This window comes from Oryza brachyantha, chromosome 4 (assembly GCF_000231095.2).
Source record: "Oryza brachyantha chromosome 4, ObraRS2, whole genome shotgun sequence".
Taxonomy (NCBI): Eukaryota; Viridiplantae; Streptophyta; class Magnoliopsida; order Poales; family Poaceae; genus Oryza; species Oryza brachyantha.
The window spans coordinates 13,345,858-13,371,548 of NC_023166.2; the positions used below are offsets into that span (position 1 = coordinate 13,345,858).

Below are 25,691 nucleotides of genomic sequence, written 5' to 3' on the forward strand. Positions count from 1 at the left end.
TGATATCTATATGGATTGCAACGCATAACACATGGACTTTCAAGTATCCTAGCCAATATGTAGTTGTGTGTAAGGTTACAAGTTTGCACAGTGAAAATTCATCGGTTGAAGAAGTAGGTGGGAGAAGGGAATTTCGTAAAAATGTCATAATTTCTTATATCTATATCTCATATATACTGAGGGAATATTACAAACTTTTTTTTTGGGGAAAAAACCTTATCTTCAGATATGGAACGAGATCAGCATGGACTGAGGCTCTTGTTTAGGAATCGTAGCTATGAGATTCAGAAAACAACAGCCTTTTTAGTTATTTAACCAAACAGTGGCTATTGATTTAGAAACGAACAGATCTTAAGCTGTATCCTTTCTATTTCTAAAAGGAGTTCATTTTTAACCGATCATACACATACTGATATAAATAAAAAATTAAATATATCTTCACTTTTATTAATTTCAAAGCATTTGTTGCTCCAAATTAAGACAAAGTATTTATATAAGATAAAAAAAGAAAAATAAAGTCCCTAGAGGAAATATCAATATATATTGGACACCATGTTATTAACTTATTATATCATCACTGCTAATTTTTTTCTCATACTACAAACATAAACTTAATTTTAAAACTTAAATTTAAAGTTAATTTTTAACTAACATTTTTTAAAAAATATATTAAAAAAATAGTCATAAATTATTTTTAATCGCTAATAGCAGTGTCAATTACACATATAAATGATACAAACAATGAAACAACGAGGCCTCGTGTCGTTGCCATGGGTACAACAACAAAGCCGAGTGACCCGTGCCATGCAGCCAGGCGAAAACCAGCCGTTGACCGCAACCCGAGAGCCAACGGCGGCCGGCCGGCCCGGCCGGTTTGCCGGCTTGCCGGACGCAACGGTGGAGATGACTTTTAAAAGGGGAGAAAAAAAAACCGTCCTTTTCTTAAAAAGCGTCCTCGGGATTCACACCCCGCATCGCACGGCCACATCTCCCGCACGGCGCCGCGCCGCACGGGGGTATATTCCGCCGCGCCACCTCTCGAGGGCAATCCGGTAATTACGCCACCCCGCGGCGGGAGCAGTAGTAGTAGGAGGAGACCGATTCTTTTCTACTCGCTCGCGCTCCCACGGGAGGAGGGGCTGGGGCTGCCATGGCAGAAGCGGCGAAGCTTCCACGGGTCTCCGCCTATATATCCCCCCCGCCCCGCGCAGTGCCGGCCTCGAGCTGCTCGGGTCTTGGCGTGGCGGGTTTGACTTTCTGACTTGGGGAAGGGGAGGCTTCGAGATTGTCGAAGGAACTCCATTTTGTGGGGGAAGACGAACGCGAAGAACCCCGTTGGTTGGTCCTGGTTGCCGGAGAAGGCGAGGAAGGGGAGCGGAGGGGAGGAGAGGAGAGGAGGCGGCTTGCTGTTGGATTCTGATCCCTCTGGAGCTGCTGCCATCGAGGAGGTAAGCTGCGCTGCTCTGGTTCGATTTATTGGAGATTCGTGTGAATTGAAAAGCTCATGAGAGAGTTGGGGGTAGAGGAGTTTTTTTCGTGAGATTGTGGCCTGTTGGTTCGGGTGTTTGGTCTGATTAGCGCTGGTGCGCCGTCGCTTTGTTCGTTTTACGGTTTGATTTGAAGGAAATCGGATGGATTGGACTGAGTCCCTGTCAGGGCATGTGATGTGTGTGTGTTCTTCTAGCCGAAACATTGTGCAATAGGCAAAGGGCTTTCTGCCTGTTGCTTTAGTGCTTCGTTCAGGCTCAGATCGTTGTAGTTGTATGCTGGATGGTGAGGGAGACGCAGCGTCGTGGAGACTCCAGCTTTCCCATGGAGGTTTAGCGATCGAAGTTGTGATTTAGCTATGTCGTTAGTCTGAATTTCGGGTGGATTTAGTTCGTATGCTGCATGACTGCAGCCTTGTGGACGCAGAGCGGTGTAAAGGAGGTAGCTTTGCTTTCTGCGTTCTTGATTTCGCACCTGCAAATCCATTTTTAGGCAATTTCCCTTCTTTTTTCTGCTAAATCTTAGCAACTAGAGTCTAGAGGCAATGGGAAGGTGACAGATTTGCACATGCTAAGAGTATTTTTCGCTTCGCGTGTCTCTATGGATGTGTAGGCTTTAGGTTTGAAAAACAATAGGAGTGATTGTAATCCCACTATCTATTTTTTCCTTCAATATAAAACTTAATATCAACTATTGTTTAATAACTGAATTTAACAGGTGGCACAATGAAGACACCATCGCTGCTTGTTCAGTGTTTCCCTGGCTTGCTTCCCAGCAAGGCCACTAGTTGTGTGCCAATTGTATCAGAGAAGGATCTACATCTATCATCACCAGCTGTCGAGATAATCCCATCAAAGGTACATTTGTCTATTCCTATTTGGCTGTCATTTGTATATAAAAATCCAAAAGAAATACTTCAAATGTTTTGCAGTAGGTCTTTTGTTTTTTGGGATTGTCTTTCATGATTAGACAATTAAGTATGTCTTGTTCCTTTTTATCTCAGAGTGCTCATCCTTACAAATATGCTGGAGAAAAGGTTGATGTTCAAGGTCTTGACATTTTCAAAGTAAGCATCACATACATATTCCTTATTTTCTTAATCTTCGAGTCGACTAGTTTCTTTTACTTGCTACCAGCTGCTTAAAGACCAAGTTATCAAATATAAACATCAAATACCAATGCTTTAATTTGTTCTCCTTATGTTTCAGGGAAAGGTCAGTGTAGCGGATATGATAGCCTTTTCCCCTTCTGAAGTAGTAGCATCCAAATATGATGGTAAAGACATAATGAATAAGCTAGCATGGTTTATTTTTTACTCTATGGTGTATCATATTATATTCGGAGGCTTATTCATCATTTTGTTTTCTCAGGATCTCTGAAATATTGGGAGAGTTCCATTACTCTTGTCAACATTATTAAAAATGAGATCCGTGATGGGCAGTTGAGCTTCAGGGGAAAGCGGGTTCTAGAGGTAACTTCCCATGAGAAAACTTGCATCTTTTGCTACTTCCTCTGTTTCATATTATAAAATTTTCTGGGTTTGCCTAGATTCATCTATGTATCAATGTATATGTTTTGTATATGTGTCTAGATTCATTTGCACATATATGAATATAGGTAAGACCAGAAAGTCTTATAATATGAAACGTATGGAATAACTGTTAAAGATTCATGCTCTAGTTTTTTAGTTGATGCTTTCTGCTTACTTGCATTTTCTTCCATTGAATCAGAATGTATGGTGGAGAATTTTGGTTCATGCTTAACATACTTTCTTTTGGAATTGATGCAGCTTGGATGTGGATCCGGTCTGGCTGGGATTTTTGCCTGTTTGAAGGTGTGTTTATCTTTTCATTGCTTCTGATGATTATCAATTTACTATCCCTTCGCTTTCAGTTATCTTTAATCAAATACTGATCGACTGATTTCTTGCTTTGATGCTACCTCAGGGCGCATCCACAGTTCATTTTCAGGACACAAATGCAGAAACAATAAGATGCAGAGCAATACCAAACGTGCTTGCAAACCTTGAGCAGGCTCGGGACAGGCAGAACAGACCGTCAGAGAGCCCTGTTACACCATCACGGCAACTGTTAGCTCCGAATGTACATTTCTACGCCGGGGAGTGGGAGGAGCTCCATACAATTCTCTCAGTTGTACAGCCACCTGCAGTGCCAACAAACCTTAGCTTCTCCGAGGATGACTTTATGGATGGCTGCAGTAGCCATGATGGGAGCAGTATAGTTGGTCAAGACAATATTCCCAGGCGATCCAGGAAACTTTCTGGTAGCCGTGCATGGGAGAGGGCCAGTGAGACCGATCAATCAGATGGAGGCTATGATGTAATTTTGATTTCTGAGCTCCCCTATGCGGTGAACTCTCTGAAGAAGCTCTATGCCCTTATCACAAAGGTCAGTTCCTCACTTTTTATCACTTGTTTTCGCTTTTCATTGTCATACTCATGCATCTAGCTCAAGCTTTTATTACTTGAAGCTTCTTATCCTCATTCGTTGAGTAGGGCAATCAATAGCTAGAGCAATTTTTCCTTGGTGCTTTTGCTTAATGCATTGCACATCACAATAATTCGATAAACATCCCCAAGTGCTAACATGATGCTGTGGTAGTTTCTACAAGCCTTTTTCTCGAGCGGTAATTCATCTAAAACTGTGTGTTACTCTTGCAGTGCCTGCGGCCTCCATACGGAATACTGTATGTGGCTTCAAAGAAGAACTTGGTTGGTTCCAATGGCGGGGCAAGGCAGCTCAGAGCTTTGATGGAGGAGGAGGGTGTCCTTGGTGGCCACTTCTTAACCGAGGTATCTGACAGGGAGATTTGGAAGTTCTTTTTCAAGTAACTCACAAAATTCAGGAACCGAGAAGGGGATGAAACGGGTCCTGGCCTCGTGACACGATTTTTTGATGTCTCCTCGCAGCGCTGTACATACCGCAAAAGCTTAGTTCCATTAATTCTTTGGTAATATAGGATTTAAGATGTGTGCCTCGGTGGTGTTGTGCTTTGAAATGTGCTGGAAATTCCACCCTTATGTAGATCTACTATATGTGGTGTTGCTAAGTAAAGAAATCAATTGTACTGAACCTTTTATATCCCGAAAAATATACGGTGATGGCATTAGTCAGAGCATGATACCAGAAATATTTACAGATTGTTACTCGCTTGGACGTATTCCATGATGAATCATTAGTTGCTAAGTTATCTACACTGCAGATCCAATGGCGTACTCCGTATCTTTCGGAGTCATTTTCAGGCTAATTTTAAAGCACGACACGTAATTTTGAGCAATATATCTTCTAAACTCTTTTTTTCTGTTACGATATATTGGAGCATAGGATTTCAAAAGGAAATTGTAACGTTTTGCAAAACTATTCAAATCAAAATTTGTTAGAACTCCAAAAATCTTCGGACCAATCCACGCTACTTCAGGAAAGATGACTGAGAATTATGAAATATTTAATTACTTGCCATTGCTAACGTAAAACATTTAAGAATTTACCTTTGAAAGAAATAAAAATATTTAATTTTTTGTCACTCTTAGATGTAATATTTAACTCATATCTCTCTATAAACACATCTCTATTTCCTATAAGGTTAATGCCATTCTCTCTTCCCATAAAGTCACATCATCTTAATTGTTTTTAGCCCTAGGATGATATATCAAGGATATAAATTAAACAATATTATCTCAATTGTTCGTAGTCTTAGAATGATACATCTAGGATATAAATATCATCTCTTCACATCACCTTAATTGTCTTTAGCCTTTGAATGATTCATCAAAAATTTAAATTATATCTCGTCCTCTAAAATACACACCATACAACTTAACCATTTATAACCTAGAAATAATTAATAAAAGCAAAAAATATATAAACACATGAAAAAAATCATAAGATAGGTAAGAATATTTTTTTAAGAATTCATACCTACTATGTGATACTAGCAACCCGCGGGGTATCCTGAAAAATTTGTAACCGTGTTAAGCCATGGCGAAAAGTTAAATTCCTCCGCACATATCCTAGACAAGTACCGTAGGGTTTGGCGTCTAAAGAGCGAGAAATTCATCTAACGTTCCGGAATTATGCTCGCAAATAGCCACCGGGCCCCTTTCTGACGTGGCCATCCGACGCGAGCGAGGCCTGTGCTGACTGCTCACAAAGATCTCGCCGCCTTTGCGCTAGAGTACTTGACTCGAGCACAATCTGGGCTCGAGTTGACGCGCACGCACACGCACGCCAAAACCTCCTCTCCGTCCTCCTCCCCCTTGCCTTCTCCCACCCCTATCCGATCGAGAGATCGAAGCCTTCTCCCCTCCAAGCCAGTTCGCCACCGACGCCGCCGCTTCCGTGGGGTTTCCATTCGGTGCGTCCTCGGCCCCGCGCGCGACGATGGGGCACAGCGCGAGGAAGAAGAAGAAGAAGAAGAAGGGCGGGGCCGGGCGCAAGGCGGCCAAGGACCACGCCGGCCAGCTCGAGGGCGACCAGGCCGCCCTCGCCGACGAGCTCACGGCACTGTAAGCGTCCCCATTTCGGTCCCGCGGTTATATTCTCGTGGTAATCGGTCGATGCGTGGCTGGCCTGGTCTCGAGCTTGAGCTCTTTACGCTGTGAGTTCGTCGCGGACGGAGCGACGGTTAGTACCTGGCAGTGTGCGATGCGCGCCTCGAGTTAACTCACGGCATTGCTGGTTTGTAATCGGCCCTGGAATTTTGAATTACCAGGTGGCACGAGCGATATGTCCTGTGCTGGTACGGGATTCAAGAGGGGGTATGGTTTTCCCCCAACTTGTACTGAAAGCCACATTTTAAGTTGTGATGCCCTGAACCCCTGATTCAGTCATGTTTTTGATGTTTCCTCGCATGATTTTAGCACTATCCATTTTGAGGATTGCAGTGTGCTTTATTATTGTAGATTGTTTGTGCCATTTGGATATTTACTTGTCCAATTTCTTAGCAGTGTAGTCTGGGTATCCGCTGCTAGTGTGGTCTGCTTTTGCTTATCCTTGGCAGTAGGCAGTAGCACCTATTTTTTTTTAAAAGAAAAGTATTCCCTTTGTGATTGCTACACTTAAACCATGGAACATGGAGTATTGAAGGATGATTGGCGCATTTGAACATGTTGCCCTGGTTTTTAGTTTTGAATTATAGCTTCAACTGTTCCGAACAACGTATTCATTAATAATATTACTACTAAAGTACTGATTAATTCACTTTGCAAAATGAAATATAAAGGCTCTATAATTTTGTTCAGTAAGGCATCATTTTCTTGCATTATTTATTGCATGGTCTAACCTGCATCCTTTTTGCATATCAATTAGGGCTTCAATTTTCATTGAAGACTTCAAAGTGACATCAGAATCACCTCATACTCGTTTTAGTATATGTATCAGGTATTTTATCGTATTTCTCGAGCATACTCTAAGTCTATCACTCAGCAATCTGCATCATGCCAAATATATTTTTTTTAACTGATGATATGCAAACAGGCCTTATTCTGATGGCATGGGCTTTGGAGACTCAAATGTTTCAGCAACTCTTGATGTAACGTATGGCTATAATTTTAAGGAACTATCAACCTATACAGTTATGCATACAGTATACTTGTTTATTGTTTCACTTGTTTACATCCACCTTATGTTTACAAATAGGTGTTTTGCTGGCTATCCACACAAGTGCCCAAAGTTGCGGGTTCTACCTGAAAAGACCTTATCTAGAGAAGATGCTAATCGGTTACTTTCACTTCTTGTTGATCAGGTATATTTCCTTCGTCAGATATTTTCATTTAGAAAATGGCCAAAAGGTCGTGTATTCATTGAAAAGGGAGATGGGCGTCCCTGCTAATCATACAATTTGAATCCAAGTGACTAGGAAGGTTAGCCTCCCTAACACCAGGTGTGGTGTTGTTATCTATCACTTTTGGTTGAATTTGTTGAAGAGAAAGTATACGTGTTCAATTATCAGTAAATACGATATGTTTCGTTCGAGCTTTTGCTCTTGTGGTCATATTGTAATAAGCATGCCTGTTAACATCAAACTGTATTAGACTGTTAGTTTTGCGGCAAATTGCATGGATAGACCAAGTTATGCACATGCATCCCCTTTCTTTTCAGTTCCTAGGTTTGAACCATGAAGAAAATTTACCCCTTATGGTCAAGCACTAAGTTATAGAACAGTATAAGCTCTTTCTTATACACAAATGAAAGAATTGTCCAATCATCACGCTCCTCATTCAATAAAAGTCCTGATTACTTTATCCTAATATGTTTAGGATGATTCCTTATTGTCCCCTGTCAAATTCACCCGATTCCTTATTTTCTCGTGATGTCTCACTAACATGTGGGCCCTGGACCGCATCTCAGCAAGTGAGATATAAGTAAATGGGTTAACTTTCAGGGGGAAATAAGGTTTTATGTTATGTTTTATCTAGGGTATGTCTATTTGTTGTTTTGTTTTTATGCTCTGAATAGATTTTAACATCATGCCATCTCTTTCCCAAACAATGTTTTGATGTTAATGGGTTAAATAACTCTGACATGATTTTTGGCATTTTTTACTAGGCAAACATTTATTCTCGAGAAGGACGTGTCATGATATTCAATTTGGTAGAGGCTGCCCAAGAGTTCTTGTCAGAAATTGCTCCAGCTAATAATTCAGCAAGCACAGTAAGTCTCTTCGTGATCCATAGCATAGCATGGGCATTTTTCTCTTGTTTGGTTATTTTTAGTGGAACTAGAGTTGAGTGTTATTTTTGCTGTTTCAACCTGACCTAGTTGATATAATACAGTTGCTTTAATTTGTGTTAGACCCAGATGTTGTTTGTCAGTTGGCACATCATGCTTTTATCGAATGTGTTGTGAACTAGGAAGAAATAATGATGTGTCTCACTTTCACACAGTGTGCATCTTGATCTGCATTTGCTTAGCTGTATTAGTAAGGTACTTGGTTACTACAGATGTGATATTTAGCTTCTAACATGCCATCTCAGCACCATTTTCTGCTTTCGATAGCTGGGCCATAATTTTGTGTTCTTTCTTTCCAGTTGTGATTCTTATATCCACATTCAGAAAAACACACCTCCAAATCATGTGGTGGTATCCGCCATAAAACTTGAGCCTGCTTAACATAGCCTAGAGATACTACATTATAACAATCATGTGTGCAATTGCATAGTACGCATGTATGTACCATTTCATTAGGTGTGGAGTATGCATCAGATCACTTATCCTTTTCTTTTGTTTGTCTACAAATTTTCCATTGATTTTACCCAAGATTTAGTACTACTGAAAGCTGATTTATTTGTTATCATATCTTGTAGGCTCCTTGGTTGGGTTCAGGCACAGCACTGCAAACAACTGATGTAGATCTGGAAGTTAAACTTGACAATGGTTCTTACCATGGAGTGTCTTACATGTATAATTCATTTGACCTGTATAGTCAATTATATGATGGAGGTAATTGGAACGCACAAGGTTCACATCCAACAACTGACAGTGGCAGGAAAAATATTGGTTCTCAAGTCAAATCAAATGTTAGAAGCAAGAGGAAGACGATCGTTGAAAAATCCCGTGTTTCTTCTGATAAGGTTAATGTTGCAAAGGGTTTATCTCAGGATAATGCTGACCAGAAAAATATCACAAATCATGGCACAATTCAGGAGTCTCTTCCAAATTTGCATGTAGTTGCAGAGGAAACTGAAAATGACAGCATTGTGTCAACAAGCAACAGAGAAAATACATCAGGTACTCCAGAGAGGAGTTTTAGCAGTGTGCATGAACTCGAGGTAAAGAACAAACTTGTATAGGTTCTCAATTTTATACTATGTTTTTACTACAGCATGGCAGTGCAATACATCTATATCTATATCTATATCTATACTTATGCCCCTTTAAATGAATGGACTGGCGGTGGCAGTGAATCTGCCACCCCACCAACTCCCTTACTCCCACTGTAGTTTTTAGTTTTTACATATCACCCCTTGAACTGTTAATATTACATAACTACTAAATCTAAATAGATAGCCACATATATAATTAATTAGGGTGAGTATTCCCTATAGCAAAAGGCAGATAACATAATTCGTGGAAAAATATGCTTTTGTTTACTTGAAGCAATATTATGATATCCATAGCAAAGCCCGAACTATACAAAATGTGTTAATCTAATGCTGTCCAAAGGATAGCATGACTTCTCAGGGCTTGTTGGATGCTTTATTATATTCACTAATTTTGTTAGGGTGCTTGCATGTTCTTTTTCTTTTCTCAATGTGAACTTCTGGTTTCAATATCCTGAAAAGCTCATCTGAGCATTTTCTAGTAGTGGGTCGATTGGTTGTTGTTTGGTACAAATGCCTTTTTGTTGCATTGGTGATCTGGCACATTGTCAACCTAATCTCTCTTTTCTATTCAGATTACAGAATGTAGCAGTGACTTCTGTAATGTCTTCCTGCTTTTATTTTCAAACTGTGCTTGTACTTAGGTTTGAGTTTTGAGTAGTCACATCTACATTTGACTTAAGTAAAATAGATAGATGACTCAGCACACCTTATCTGGCTGCATATTTGTGAATGCGGGTAGGACTCTGATCTTGCAGACGAAGCTTGGAATGATGAAGATTCTGGTTCAGACTCTGGATTTTCAAATGTCCCATCTTCTGTTTCAGACAGTTTTGATGATGCTTCACGGAATAAGAGAAAAGATTTAATTATGGTACTCTCTTCAACCTATGATGCTTTAACTTAAGATTTTATCCTTAATAACTATTGAATCTTTTTTGGTTTCTGTACTAGGTACATTTGCTTCGTCTAGCTTGTGGATCGAAGGACTCTCTTTCAGCTGCTTTGCCAGCAATATCATCGGAGTTATGCAACATAGGGGTGTGTTCAATTGTCCATGCATTGTTATTAACACATTTTTCATATTTTTATTTGTCACCGTTCGTAACTGAATTATCTTCATTTGTCCTGCTAACAAGATTCTTTCCGAATGGGCTAAAGATTTAATTTCGGAATCTCCTGCTGTCTTTGGGGAAACTTTTGGACATTTTTTTGGGCCACAAATGGTAAGCCATGCCTGACTATTGTCTGCTAACTCATGATTTCCTTCAACCAAAATAGGCATGTTGATCATCTCTAAGTTTACTTGGCTTTCTTATCCCATTGATTAGACCTCTTCGGAGTGCTCCCTATTTTGGAGAGCTGACAATTCATCCAGGCCAAATTCCCGTTATTTGAATGATTTCGAGGAGCTTCGTTCACTTGGTGGGTATATTACTGCCGTCTTAAACTGACAGTTTTTTATTGTACTATGCAAGGACTTGACAATGTTCATGAATATTTTATTTCCTGGAATTTGTCCCAATAAGTGCCTTAGGTATAAATGTTAATGAAGTTCTTACTAAATAATACTCCCTCCGTTTCATATTATAAGTCACTTTGGATTTGTCCTAATCAAACCTCTTTAAGTTTGATCAAGTTTATAGAATAATATACTAACATCTACAACACCAAACTAGTTTCGTTAAATCCATCATTGAATATATTTTTATAGTATATTTATGTAATGTTGAAAATGTTGCTATATTTTTCTATAAACTTGGTCAAACATGAAGAGGTTTGACTTAGGTTTTTCACTCCTAGGTATATTTTGTCTTCTTAGCAGCCATAGAAAGTGACATTTGCAAATTATTATGAATAGCACTTAGGACAGTTGCAAAAGTGATCAGGAGAGCATGACCAGTCTCAAGAATTAGGCCAACAGTCTGTAGAGAGAGACCAGGACAGCAGTGAGAGCGCAAACGAAACGGAAAAGTTTTTCCTTTTTTTCTTTTTCTTTTTTTTGGGAGAAAACTGTTCAACTCTCGATCAACCAATCAATCGAGCAAAGCAGAAGAGGAACCTACTACAGCAACAGATCGGAACAGCAAGAGAAGGTGAAGAGGAACCAACAGCAACACAAGATGAACAACCACCAGATCTGAGCCAACAACAAGAGAAGCTGAAGAGGAACCAACAGTCCAATAGCAACCGAAAATGAACAACCAATGGCTCTGAAGCTCTATGTGCAGGTTTGGATATGATTTTCTGATTTACGAACATCAATCAAATCAGAACATCAGCGATCAGAACAACCAACCAGCAACCACGATGAATGACGATGGCTGGCAACAACAGCCAGCGACAAGTGACGACGAGCCGCAACTGATGACTAGAGAAGCAGAAACGCCATGGATTCAGGAACCATGGCTGCAAACTCATTTGCATGGAGAAAAAACAAACATCTAGGAAGATGAGAAGTCTAACCCTAGTTTGGCTCTGATAACATGTTATGAAATAGCACTTATATTCATCTGAGGACACTAGGCCCAAATATATACAGGTGCAGGTGTACACAAAAAGCAGAAAACCCCTTGAACAAAAAGTGAATTACATATACATCTAACACAAATGTGCATTTAGTATACAGTGTCTAATTAATGAACTTTCTTTTCCCCAATTACTATAGCTAGCCTAATGCATATGAGTTGCAATGGGTACCCGAGAGTTTGCAATAGTGCTCCCATATCTTGGATTTCCCTATGGGTATAAGGGATGGGCATAGAAACACAACATCACCATCAGCAGCTCAAACAACTTAGTATCCATTATGGGTGTGTGGAATGCTGCTGCTGCTTGTTGTAGAATGTATGATAGATTATTTGTTGTATATTAAAGGTCTTCAACTTTAACCTTGAATCTGGACTCGATTTAACTATCCTCATATATTTGTCATGAAGTAATATAAACACTCAAATATCCTCACCAAGAAAGGGCTTCTAATACATTATCTGTGACAGGCCAAGGTGGCTTTGGTCGTGTTGCACTGTGTAAGAACAAGCTAGATGGCCGTCAATATGCTGTAAAAAAGATACGCTTGAAGGATAGAAGTCCTCAAGTGAATGAAAAGATTCTAAGGTTTGTATATCTCTAATCTTGTTCTCTTAGTTGAAATGTGCATGTGCTGAGTGCTGTGGTACTGTGTAGTTCATCCCCCCCCCCCCCCTCGTCCATCCTCAAAATTATCTTTTTGGATCCCTAATCAGATTTTTAGGTGTGAAGATATTCCTCTCTCCAAGAGATAACTAAAATTTGTCTCCTAATAATAAAAAATGGGTCGCTCACAAACTACCAACCTAGCATTCCTCCTGTCTTCCCATGTTCTTATGTGAGTGGAGGATTCGGAGCCAGCGCACTCTCTCCCACACAAGTGGAGAGTGAGAAGAACGGGAAAGGGGATTCCAATTTTTTTGCATTTAATTAGGAGAATGGTTGGAGCTAACTTTTCACCCAGAAGCCTAAAATTTTGAGATTGAAAACCATATTGGCCTTCTGATAGTGATGCTCTTATGTATATTTTTGACAGTTGCCTTTTGTTCATTTTTTGCATTGAATACTTAAATGTAAAAATGAAAACCCGATCAATGGGGGTAAGACCACCCCCATGGCTTTGCCTCAGTCAAAGCCGGCCGAGAAAAAACCCTGACCACACGCAGATCCATCCCCATAGTTATGGCCTTAACCTGTTCTTTGAGGCTTCTGCCCCATACACGAGGCCTCGTCCCCATAGGTCATTTCTTACCACGTTTTTAACCAAGGGGCCAGTGAGTGATTTTAAACCAGCTCCAAAAATTCACTCCTGAGTTAGAAAGACTTTTAATTTTTGAAAGCCAAATGTTATTTGTTTTCTAATTGGCTCATCATCTGATTATATTTTTATTTGTTACCTTTAACCAATAAATTCTCCAATACATTATCAATGATTGAAAAGTCTTATGCAATGCGAGTTCAACATTCAGACCATATGCTATATTGTTCGTGGAAGCATATTTTCTGTAATGTACACTGCAAGTCCGTGTAGTTGTAGATGCACACAACTCATGCTACTTGAGCTATCACCATCATGAGCCAGCAATTAAGTAGTTAGTACGTTTGACATTTAAAATTAAAACACGCACTGTGACTTCCTCTAGATGTGAGCATCTATAACCAGTCTCAAGTTTATAAATACTATAGTAATACCTCTTGTCACAAAAAAAGTATATCGTCCTAGAATGCATTCAATAAGCTTTATAAAGTTTTATCAAAAGTGTTTTCTAGAGGTAGCTTGGATGAATGAAAATGGTATGAGTAAGCTTGTATGAAAAATTCTTTTTAATTTTACACTTCTGTATCTTCTATAAATATATGGTATTAAAGTTAGTCGTCAAAGTGGTATCTCTTGGCTCTTAAGTCAAACCATGCCTTCTTTTTTCACTAGAGGGAGTACTGTTCAGTGTTCAGTATACCTGTTTTTTCCTGTATTTTGTTCCAGCATTACTGTTGTACCTTTTATGTATCTCATTAATAATTTGACAAGGTCCTCAGAGAGGTAGCCACACTTTCACGGTTGCAACATCAGCATGTTGTTCGTTATTACCAGGTGAGTATTTCTGCTTTTATGTTTTCCCTTTAGAAAGTTGTTAAATTAATGAGAAGATAATTACATCTCACATGCCATTGATATGCTAGGCATGGGTTGAAACTGAGTATGGTCAACATCATGTTCTGAATGCTGCTGGGTCACGTACTGCTGAAAGCTCTATGTTTAGTTATGATGACATCAGCTTATCAGATGCAGGTGGTGTAAATAAGGAGGAATCTACATACTTGTACATCCAAATGGAGTACTGTCCTAGGTACTTCCGAGTCATGATTTACAGAGTTATGAAGTAAATAGTAATAAGATTGCCTTGCCCTTGTGAATTTTGTATTTCATGTATTAATGCACCTGTACCCTTCAAGGTCTCACCTTTTCATAATAATATTAAGAATTCTATGGTTATGTGATCATTTGTCACCTTGAGTTGCTGTCACAGTAGATTTGTGGTTATGGAGGTGCTAATCAATGATTATTTTTAAAAGAATTACTAGCTAAAAACATGTGCTTTGCTATGGAAGAATATGAATTATACGCATGCTAGTATTGTTTCGAACAAATTAATTGTGAGGTTTTCAGAACAACTCATCCCTGTAGATGTCTTTGTATAATAAACTTGTAATTACGATGAAATAAGTTAAAACCATAATATGTAGGACTATTTTGCAATTTGAAAGTACATCAAGGAGTAGTTGGTAAAAAAATTTAAAATAGAGCCGGTGGGGTGGCAGATTCACTACCACCACCATTGTCTTCTTTTAGTAGAGTATAGATATACTTTTCCTTTAAAAAAGGAATATATAATTATACAGCACTTTAACTTATTCATCTAAGTTAGGCCTGAGCTTTTGTCCTTGGAATTTTGACTGTTGAACTTTGGATAGTAATCCTGTCTATGTTGTGATTTGTGATCATTTCTTAAAGCATAATATTAATTGTAATGCTGATGATGGTTACTGTTATTGGATGTTCCCAGAACCCTGAGACAGGATTTTGAGACGTATACTTTATCTTTTGATGCTTATCATGCATGGCACCTATTTCGACAAATAGTGGAAGGACTAGCGCATGTTCATAGCCAAGGAATCATACACAGGGACTTGACACCTAACAACATATTTTTTGATGTTCGTAATGATATCAAAATAGGAGATTTTGGTCTTGGTAAGTAGACTTCATGCTGATATGCAGATTTTTTTATTTTGCATTATTGTTTTCTTTATTTGTTAAATAACATCGTATCGCTTTGTGGATGTCATTATTACTGATGTTTTTATCTGGGTTGTCATCATGTGAACCATATTGTTATCCATGTTTTGACTCTCAATTGAGTGGCTTTCTCATTCATATGCTGTGTATTACACCTGATATCATGAAATGTTTCTTCTATGAAATGTAATCTAGAGACCATTTAAGATGTTAGTGATCTAGAGCAGAAGAGGTTTGAGGCTGTTTCTATAATCCATTTTTGAACCACAAAATTCAATTTTTTAATGCACGTGCCATTGGGGTACTCATGTTCACATACAGACTGAGGTAGTGTGGGGTCATACAAAGTTACTGTCTTACAGTTGTTTGTCTATGCTTTACTGACCTTGTTATTGAACGAAGCCACTGATCTACTTACGGTTACTTAACTGTCATTCTTTGTGCCTCTATTGCGAAAACCTTGCCAAAGTACATTCCAAAGGCATATCTTGAATCATTGGAATCAGCTATTTGCTTGTTTACTAATTACCATGTCCTGTGTATGTGTCAAGCAACTTAACTCCTAGTGACCGAGGAAATTGTAACTGACAAAAACACTTTATCATTGTTTTCAGCCAAATTTCTAAAGCTGGAGCAGCTAGATCATGACCAATATTTTCCTAGTGAAGGAATGGGTGTTTCAATGGATGGGACAGGTCAAGTCGGCACATACTTTTATACAGCGCCTGAGGTAGAACAGAAATGGCCACATATAAATGAGAAGGTCTGAATGGTGTTTTAACTCTTTGTACTACTCAAATGAACAGCAGAACATTCTTATTCTCTCTCTTGTAAGATTGCAAGTTACTAATTAATGCTAACAAATTCTATCTGGATCTTATCTATGTTCATTTTCAGGTTGACATGTACAGCTTGGGAGTTATATTCTTCGAGCTTTGGTATCCATTTCCAACAGCAATGGAAAGGCACCTTGTTCTTTCTGATCTTAAACAAAAAGTTGATCCTCCATTGTCATGGGCAACACAATTTCCTGGCCAATCGAACCTATTGAGGCGCCTGCTGTCTCCCAGTCCATCTGAACGTCCATCTGCTGTTGAGCTTCTGCAAAATGATCTGCCTCCTCGGATGGAAGATGAGTGGCTAACTGGTAAGTTTTATTGTTCTCTGCAATATTACTTCATTTCTAGTTGAAAGGACTATGATCTACTACCTCCATCCCAAAATATAAGGGAATTTGGTAATATGAATGTGTAGCTAAAACCCCTTATATTTTGGGATGGAGGTAGTAATAAATATCGCATCTACTTCAACTGAATAGATTTGAAGTTGCACTTCAATCTGTTTGTCTAATTTGTGCCGCTGCTTTTGTGCATTTTGATGCAGATGTACTTAGAATGATACAGACTCCAGAAGACACATATGTTTATGACCGAGTTATATCTACAATATTTGATGAAGAAAGGCTGATTGGCAAAACTCAATGCCAGCATGAAAGCAGCAAAAAATCCACTGGTAAAAGTGATAACAGTGAACTTCTAGACTCTATCATTGAGGTTAGCAAGGAGGTTTTTAAGCGACATTGTGCTAAAAGATTCCAGATACCCCCCTTGCATACACTGGAAGGGAAATTCAGTGAAAACAAGTGTGTTCTTTTTTCTGTGCCTTTCAGCTGATTTCGTCTAGGTTGACAGAATAAACTAATAACCGTTCAACAATGCATTCTGCGTTGCTATCTACAAATTTCTAGGGGAAAGACAGTGAAGATCTTAACTCAAGGAGGAGAGATGCTAGAACTTTGCTATGAGTTGCGGACACCATTTGTTATATCAGTTGCTGCTAACCAGGTCTGCGACATGTTTCTATCCTTGCTTTCTTCTCCTCTTTTTATGAGTATAATAGCTCTATTCTGCTTGTATAAATGTTCTTGCAAATGTTTTGTTCACCATTATGTTATGTTATACTCTGTTTTTTAGTAATCCATTTATTGCATTTTATTAAACATGGTTATTTAGTTGGAGATATTCTCCATTGTCACGAAAACTTTCTATATATACTAGGCACCTTGTCCGTGCTTGTAGGTGTAGCAGATGTTGAACAAACAAAACAAAAGGCTATAAACTTCAAACATAGCATTAAAAGATTTGGACACTTAGGTTGTGTTCTTTTTCTGATGAAAGATTATCTGATTTTTTATAGTTATTTAATAGTATAAGTGATAAAATTAACTAATATAAAATTGAAAATCTACACCGCAAAGGTGATATGGTGAACTTCTATATAGAAATTTTTTGCAAAACATGCACCATTTAGCAGTTCGGGAAATATGCTTACAAAAGCAGAGGAATAATCTGGCTAAAAGAACACAGCCACATACATGTACGAATAATTTAGGAAATGCAACATTAACAAAAGACACTATAGGTATCACAGAGATGTATACATATATTAGTACATAGAAGATTTGAAATAGTAAAACCTACCAACCAATCTACCATAACCAGTTCACCACCATCACTTCCTTTTCAATTTTGTAATAGTTGATAGCATATCTAGTGTTGTGCTTCCATGCTTATTTACATTCATGTGTTGTCTGTTGTATGTGCTAGATGAAAACTAATGAAGATTCAGTGTTCGATTTGGACACAATACCGTTTGTGATTATTGACTCCAAATGACAATGTAGTCATTTGCAAATTGTGTAATTACATTTGCTGCATATGCTTTTTAAGATGTTCGGTTCACTGTAACCTAGTGATATTCACTGGATGGAGGCCAGGTCAATTGCCATTTCATGAGCCTCTTGTTGGACACTCTGAAAGCATCTGTGTTTTTCTCTGCTTCTGATTTTGCTTATGCACTTGAAAAAGGATGGAACTAAGAACAAATTATGATAAGCAGCTAGTTACTCACACAATTCATTTACAGATATTATCCTATAAGCGTTATGAAGTATCATGGGTTCATCGAAGAGCAGTTGGCCATTCAATTCCTTATCGCTTTCTTCAGGTAACTGTTTTATTTGTATTGAATATTTACTTCAAATGAAATGTGTGCATTATTCATTTTCTACTGTTACCTTCTTATGGTGCCATTTCAGCAGTTCATCTGTAAATCATGTTTTATCATTTTAGGGTGATTTCGACATTATCGGAGGTGCTTCACCAATACCAGAGGCTGAAATTGTAAAGGTAATATACCTTGTTTTCCCTAAGTGCATTCGATGTCCATATTTCATTATTAGTATATATCTCACTTTGCATCATTGATTTGAATGGAGGCAAAGACTGTCCTGGAAGATGCTTTCTGCATTTGTTATGGCAAACAGTTAATTTCGTGCAATAGCAGGTCACTTTGGACGTTGGGGCACACTTTTATGATCGAAAGGCAATAATTATTCGTCTGAATCATAGCAAACTTGCTGAAGCAGTTTGTTCCTGGGCAGGAGTTCCTCAAGAACGGAGACAAAATGTTGCCGAGGTACAGTGTTTTGTCTTGCCTGTTTTCCAAAAGTTCGGAATCATCTCAACTGATACCTTCTTTTTTTTGTGTGTATTAGTTTTTATCTTCAACTCTTGTTCAGTACTGGCCAAATAAGGCTGATCGCAAGTCACAATGGAGTTTGATTCGTGGGCAATTATTACAGGTACAAACATCACAATACACAATCAAACCATGGTGGTACTTTAATAGCTGCTGCTTTATTGATTACTAGCATATCGCTCATGCGTTTACAACAGAATTTTATTAAAAAATATATCATTAGCATGTTATTAAAGTAGAGTTAATAAAATGGTTTGATATATAACTCTTATTTATTTTTCCTTTCAGAAAATAAGAGGAAGTTGGTGGTGAGGTAGGTGGTAGATCCATTACCACCCACCACCACTACTCTTTATAGGAGTATAGATAAAGCATACTCCCTCCTTTCCATATTATAATATGTTTTGGTAATTTGTTTCTACCTAGATTTATCCATATATCAATACATATGTGATATATATATGTTCAGATTCATTAGCATCCATATGAATTAGGGCAGACTAGAACACCTTATAATGTGAAACGGAGGTAATAATTAATAATTAATACTAGTACAATGAAACTCCTATACAGATAATTTTTTGTATAAGAAATGTTGTATTTCTAGTGTTCCACAAGTTGGGAAAAATAATTCTGTTTAACATTTTACAAGATGTCAGTTTTCTCCCATTTTAATTAAGGTTCTTTACTCTTTAGTATACCTTTTCTTGTAAATGCTTTATTTGCAAAGATGCATTCACACAATTTGCATGTGAGCATCGGAAAAACTTCCATTGCAAACAGTTTCTATGTAATGGTCTACTGTATAAAACTATTTATTGAATGCTCAGGATCTTCGTCTTTCGGAAGAGGTTGTTGAGAAGCTACGTAAAGCTGATCAGAGATTTTGTGGTTCTGCAGATCAAGTACTTGCTAGATTAAGAGGGACCCTGTTCTACGGTAGTGATTCTTACCCTTCTATGTTGTCTACTGTAGTCTGTGAATATATACTAAAATGTCATAATTGTGTGTTTCTTGTTGCAGATAAATCTGCTTGCAAGGCTCTCGATGATCTCTCAGCATTTCTCAAATGTTTGAGAATATGGTCAGTTGAAGAACATATTACTATTGATGTACTCATGCCTCCTTCAGAATGTTACTACACAGATCTGTTTTTTCAGGTTAGTAGCTACAACCAGATGTGGTGATTTTTTTAATTATAATTGTGGATACCATTTTTTTATCCACTTATCTTTCAAACGATGACTAGTTTATTTCTGTCTTGAACCAACCTAGTGTTTTAGTTTTTTATTTGATTGCATAAAGAGCAAAACTGCTAAAAATGGAACAAAAAACATCTTCTACATCTGTATTAAGTGGCATCATTTGATAGAAGATCTCATGTTAATACGCCTTTTTAGTGCCAGTGGCATATTTATTTTCTGAAATTCTGCTTATATATTATGCTATGCCACATCAATTTACTGTATCTCAACACAGGTCTACGTGAAAGAAGGAAATCCTGTAGCAAGTTCCCATGAAAAGTTACTAGCCATTGGGGGGCGATATGATTGGTTGATAGAGCAAGCTTGGGATAAGACATGTGTAAGCTGTATTTGATGCTTCCTGTATGCTTATACTTGTCCATGTAGAATTGGTTCTAAGAATCAATGAACTAAGCGGATGTTTACGGCACTTATCTGAGTACCCCGTGAGCATGGCCAATTGTTCAGATTCATCTGTTATATAGCGTAGTCCTTCAACCAGCAATTTAGTGGGTCTCCTGCATGTTTCAGATACTTCTTACTAAGTTAGTTTTCAGTCATCTCATATTTACTTTTATGCATTCTTAAGTCTACTTATTTCTTAAAATGAGTGATCCAGGTAGTTATTATTATTATGTACTTATATATGGAAATATTTATCCAGTGGTTGCCTTTTATGTTGTCAGAATGCTATAATTCAGTGTTCTAAGTACTTGTATTTCATAACCCACACAGAAAACCAAACCACCGGGCGCTGTTGGTGTCAGCATTGCACTCGAGAAATTTCTTCCTAATAATCCTTCATCTGACGTTGGGTTCCCAAGGTTACTATCCAAGTGAACAAATAAATTTCTGCACTATGCTTTGCACCATCTCCAATTGTTTGATGAGATCTTTTTTGACTCACTTACAATATATGTGGCCTTTAGGATTGAACCAAGCATCAGTGTTCTTGTTTGTTCAAGGGGAGGTGGTGGTCTTTTGAATGAGCGTATGGAACTTGTTGTGGAACTTTGGGAAGCTAATATAAAGGTAGGCATTACGGAAGTCTTACCAGCAAGGGTCACTGACGAGAGTGAGCCTTTTTTTATCAATACTGATAGTTTAATATTATCAGGCCCAATTTGTCCCTCAGGAAGACCCAAGTCTTCAAGAACAATATGAATATGCCAATGACCATGACATCAAATGCCTTGTATTCATCACTGAAGCAGGTGTCTCACAAACAGAACTAGTGAAGGTAAATACATTCAAGTTGTGTTACAGATTTGTCATATTGTGCTTTGTGCTTACACTGTCAAGAAGTTGTAGTTCTCAGCAATAAATTAGAATTCCAGGTGAAAATTTTGCTTATACCTATTGCCATTTATTTATTTGGGCAATTCTCTATTATTTAGTTCAAACCTTTTAAAACCATTTGAACTTTGATTTTACCGATGTGATGCTTGTATCTTATCTGTATTTCCTGGCTAGTTATGTTTTTCATGTTGTTGGAACTTAGGACTGATTTCAGTTATATTTTGTTATGAACAGCAGTGAATTATATTGTGTCGATAATGATGATTAAATTGTTGGTTTAAGAAGAATTTATGTTAATGTATGTAATTTATGTTTAGTCCAAAAGAGTTGGTAGAAAGTACAACATGTGATAGTGAATCTGTACGACATACACACAAACTTTACCTCTTTGTTTGTTCATTCATCTATTTTATTCAAGGAAAACAAATATAAATAAATTGTTTACTGTTTTAGAATTTAGCCAGACTTTTGTGCAGAGAGTTTTTATAGTTTTATATGTTTTCCTTCAATTAAGGTTCGACATATGGATGCAAAAAGGGAGAAGGAAGTTAAAAGAGAGGAACTTGTTAAGTTCTTGTCTGATGCAATATGTTTACAGTTCAAAAATCCTACAATCTGGAGCTGATTGGCAGCCTGCTCTTTATTCACTTGCTCAGGTTTGTTTCTGGCAAATGATCAAAATTTGCCAAATCTTTGTCCCCCTTTCTTGAGAATCTTTTTGGATTCTGGAAGTACATTCTCTTTTAGAACTACGATCTGCGGTATACTTAGGTGGAAACAGTGTCTTTAGTTTGTACAGTGTACAAACACGTGAAATCATCCCAATATTATTCATGATTGTTGTCAATACAGAATAGTGACGTGATGTTTATCTTTGTGCAGTCTTGTTTGCCCTTCTTTGAACCAAGATTGCGCACCGTGGCCTCGGTTCAAAACAGTGAGGTGATTGGTGGCTTGATTATATCTGAGCTGTCATATTGTGGAGGTGTGCTCCTGTCCTGTGTATCGATCGGTGGTGGTGGAAACCTGCACAGCTTCCTCCCTCCCCCCCCCCCCCCCCCCCGGTTGGTGGCGAAACCACTATGCAACAAAACTCACCCAGTTTTGCTATATGCAATTTTGCTCCACAATTTCCTGTACAAGCCTGCCATGTACATAGTTCAGTTTGTTCTCCATCACGTACAGGACAAAAGTAGCATATTGTAGGTTTATTGTTCATTGGTGATGCCCAATTTTGCAACTAGCTAATCTGGCAGAAAACAAAAACAAGATATTTGTGATTTTGTTTCCTCATATGTTCTTTTTTGTTATAACATAGAAAAAAAATAGTGGTAAATTTGCAATTGCAAAAGCCCCTTCCCATTTTCAATATCCAACAACTCGGATTTCAACATCTTTCACGGCCTCTTCTGATTGCAGCGACAAGCAACATGCCCTTATCTAAGAATTAAGAATAAACTGAAATATTTCAACGTTGTCAATGTCATGTTGCAGTAGCCTAGCAAAGCGCCAGCGCGGTGACGGCGATTAGTGGTCACTTCAGTCTGGACCTTCTTTTGTCAAACCTCTTGACAAACACATTGATTTAGGCTGCCATGGTCGCTGTGTTCGAACAATTTTCTCTTCTTTATCCGTATTGGGTGCACGCTGCTCTGCTCGCCTACCCATTATAGATTGGATTTACGTCTTCGATGCACTGTGCACATGGAATGGCATTCAAGAGGGAATCAAATTGCGGCTCTTCTCTAATCCAAGATGTCCAAGAGATTCTTAGCACGGGGATTAATCTACCCAATCTATGCGCGTACACGGTATACTATAATCACCCCAGCTCAGTTCCAGTTAGATTACCTGAGTGTCCCCGTTTTCAATTCATTCTTTTTTCCCCAATAATACAATGGCCAGATTGCCACTAATGAGCTGCAATCCAGTGCCAGTGAAGCTCTCTTCAGCCACTCAAGCTGCGGTGCAATGCAATGCATCTCTGTCCTGAAAATTTTCAGCCTGTCGGCACGTGCGGCCCCCACGTGCAGGCTACCTGTGCCTTGGCGGCACACCTGGCGCGCCGGCGACCGTCGATGCCGGAACGGACGGCGGGCTCGCCGGCGACGATCGACGACCGAGATCCGGATCCGACGGTCCCATGAAAATGTAGTTGCCGCCGATGCTCCACGCGGTTTCAGTTGACCTATTGTTTTCTTGCCTTTTTTTCTTTCTCTGTACTGGAGTATAATGCATCCGTCCCAAAATAAGATTATTTTTTGTTTTTCCGTGTCCAATTTTGACTATTCGTCTTATTTAAAAAAATTACGATTAATATTTTTGTTCTTACTAGAGCCGTGTTCGTATCCAGGATAAGTTAACTTATCCCTCTCGTTTTTCGTACGCACGTTTCCCGAACTACTAAACGATGTATTTTTTATAAAAATTTTCTATAGAAAAGTTGTTTTAAAAAAATCATATTAATATATTTTATATTTTTTAATAATTAATAATTAATTAATCATGTACTAATCTATTACTACGTTTTTCGTCATGTATAAGTTAACTTACCTCACCCTCCCCGAACGCGGCCTAGATGATAAAACATAAATAGTACTTTATGCGTGACTAATTTTTTTAAGTTTTTTATACAATTTTTTTAAATAAAATAAATGGTCAAACGTTAGAAAAAAAACGAAAAACGATCCTATTTCGAGACGAAGACGAAGGTAATACTATGTATACACATAGAGTAGCTTGGGTTTAAAGAGTGCAAACCAACTACCTGCAAAAACGCGTCGTGTGCGACATGGGGCCACCGTTTCCATCGGTATCATTATGATTCTCTCCGGGCCATGTTTAGATGACAAAAAATTTTAGAAAAAAAGTTTGACCAAATATCGAAAGAAGTTTTCGGACACGAATAAAAAAATGAATTTCACAGCTTGGCTGAAAACCGCGAGACAAATTTTTTGAGCCTAATTAAGCCATCATTAGCACATGTTGGTTACTGTAGCACTTAGGCTAATTATAGACTAATTAGGCTCAAAAGATTTGTCTCAAGATTTCTCCCATAACTGTGCAGTTAGTTTTTCGTTTTATCTATGTTTAATGTTCAATTTAAATGTCCAAAAATTCGATGTGATGTTTTTGGGAAAAAAATTAAGAACTAAACAAGGCCTTAATCCAAGAGCTTTTTTCCCATCCTTGAGTTGTATCATAAGCCTTGAGGAGTATCATAAAGTACCACTCTTTTCTATGTGAAATTTGGTACCTTCTAGTACCCAAACAGTGGTATATCTTGGTACTCCTTAAGGATGATAAAATTGCTCTTAATTCAAACATAAAAGGATACATTTGTATATACTGATGGCAAAGAGATCCGAAATTTTGTTTGCTTTCCATTTTGGAGCACTAGACGTGACAAGGTGTCGATTATAAATAAATATGGGTCTCAATTGATTATTATTTCTAATTTGGACTATATGTGAGTGCATTCCCCACTCTTTTTCTTTGTTTCCATTTCATGGCTTATACGTGACGGCATGTTTTTAGTATGAGACCGAATACATATATAGACAACCTGGCCAGATAATTGCATTTTGAAAATAGAGTCAAATAAGGATAACTTCTTCCTCCTGATAGTTCTTCCTGTATTTGGTGAAGTCAATGGATTTCAACGTGGCACCAAGTCTGGAGGAAGAGCTAGATGAACGGTAAAGATTTTTTTTCGTTTGTAAGTGAAGTAGGATATTAGCATTAAATGCTTTCCAGGTTAGAACACAAAGCTTACCTTCAAACTAAATTGAATCGAACGTTCACAAACAGATGCTGCAAAGCACCATCAGTTAACTTTCTCCCTTGTCCCATGAATTCATACATGACATTTTTGCTCATCTACCCTCCTAAAAGGCCGCGGCATCCACTGCCGAGAGTCCTTTCAAACATGCATTTCCACGTGACGTGTCCACCATTTAGTTTAAAATACAACCGTCCATCTAGTATTTTTTGCAGTGTAACCATCTGTTTAATATTCCCTCTATTCCCAAGTACTTTGTTGTTGGACATAATTTATGTTTAAGCTTGGACTATTCGTCTTTGTAAAAAAGTTATAAACGTGTCTAGATATATGGTACGACCAAATTGAATTGCATCTAAATTGACTAAATATAAGCATTAAGCTTTAATCCATAATATACGTTCATACTTCATATAGTAGTCTAACCATCTGAAAACTATTAATGATCGAAGTTGACATAAAGTTGAAGCGAGTGCAGCTCAACGGTGAAAGGTGATAAGTATTTAAAAACCATACAAATAGAGGGTGTTTCCCAAACGGTATATTTAAAATTAAAAAATAAATTTTAAATAAAAATTATACATGTATTTTTAACAATCTAAAAGTCAATGCTGGAACATAAACTTCAGTGAAAAACCTTAACATCAACTTCAAATTAAAAATTTAAATTTT

The 25,691-nt window shown here is 38.0% G+C and overlaps 2 protein-coding genes across 3 annotated transcripts; both read left to right on the forward strand.

The window, feature by feature from the left end:
- Positions 1 to 1,107: 1,107 nt before the first annotated feature.
- On the forward strand, positions 1,108 to 4,665 carry LOC102711251. The gene is made up of 8 exons (XM_006652388.3): positions 1,108 to 1,448; positions 2,206 to 2,345; positions 2,492 to 2,554; positions 2,697 to 2,763; positions 2,859 to 2,959; positions 3,278 to 3,322; positions 3,435 to 3,896; positions 4,169 to 4,665. Exons 2-8 carry the CDS (start codon positions 2,214 to 2,216, stop codon positions 4,337 to 4,339), a joined length of 1,041 nt encoding a protein of 346 aa, XP_006652451.1. The 5' UTR covers positions 1,108 to 1,448; positions 2,206 to 2,213; the 3' UTR covers positions 4,340 to 4,665.
- A 1,050-nt stretch (positions 4,666 to 5,715) lies between these two features.
- Positions 5,716 to 22,608, forward strand: LOC102711525 (eIF-2-alpha kinase GCN2). 2 transcript variants are annotated; one of them, XM_006652390.3, is made up of 30 exons: positions 5,716 to 6,013; positions 6,816 to 6,887; positions 6,984 to 7,043; positions 7,146 to 7,251; positions 8,055 to 8,159; positions 8,813 to 9,277; positions 10,071 to 10,202; positions 10,283 to 10,369; positions 10,468 to 10,554; positions 10,660 to 10,753; positions 12,328 to 12,445; positions 13,895 to 13,949; positions 14,039 to 14,205; positions 14,923 to 15,110; positions 15,770 to 15,918; positions 16,053 to 16,302; positions 16,539 to 16,797; positions 16,903 to 16,999; positions 18,081 to 18,161; positions 18,287 to 18,343; positions 18,501 to 18,632; positions 18,712 to 18,798; positions 19,526 to 19,634; positions 19,719 to 19,855; positions 20,175 to 20,279; positions 20,675 to 20,763; positions 20,869 to 20,971; positions 21,057 to 21,179; positions 21,753 to 21,894; positions 22,121 to 22,608. In XM_006652390.3, the coding sequence occupies exons 1-29, from the start codon at positions 5,889 to 5,891 to the stop codon at positions 21,861 to 21,863; spliced, it is 3,750 nt and encodes a 1,249-aa protein (XP_006652453.2). In that variant the 5' UTR covers positions 5,716 to 5,888; the 3' UTR covers positions 21,864 to 21,894; positions 22,121 to 22,608. The 2 variants fall into 2 exon arrangements, with proteins under 2 accessions (XP_006652453.2, XP_040379010.1); XM_040523076.1 differs by lacking the exons at positions 5,716 to 6,013; positions 6,816 to 6,887; positions 7,146 to 7,251 and adding an exon at positions 7,252 to 7,369 and having other exon boundaries at positions 7,014 to 7,043.
- The last annotated feature ends 3,083 nt before the right edge of the window (positions 22,609 to 25,691 follow it).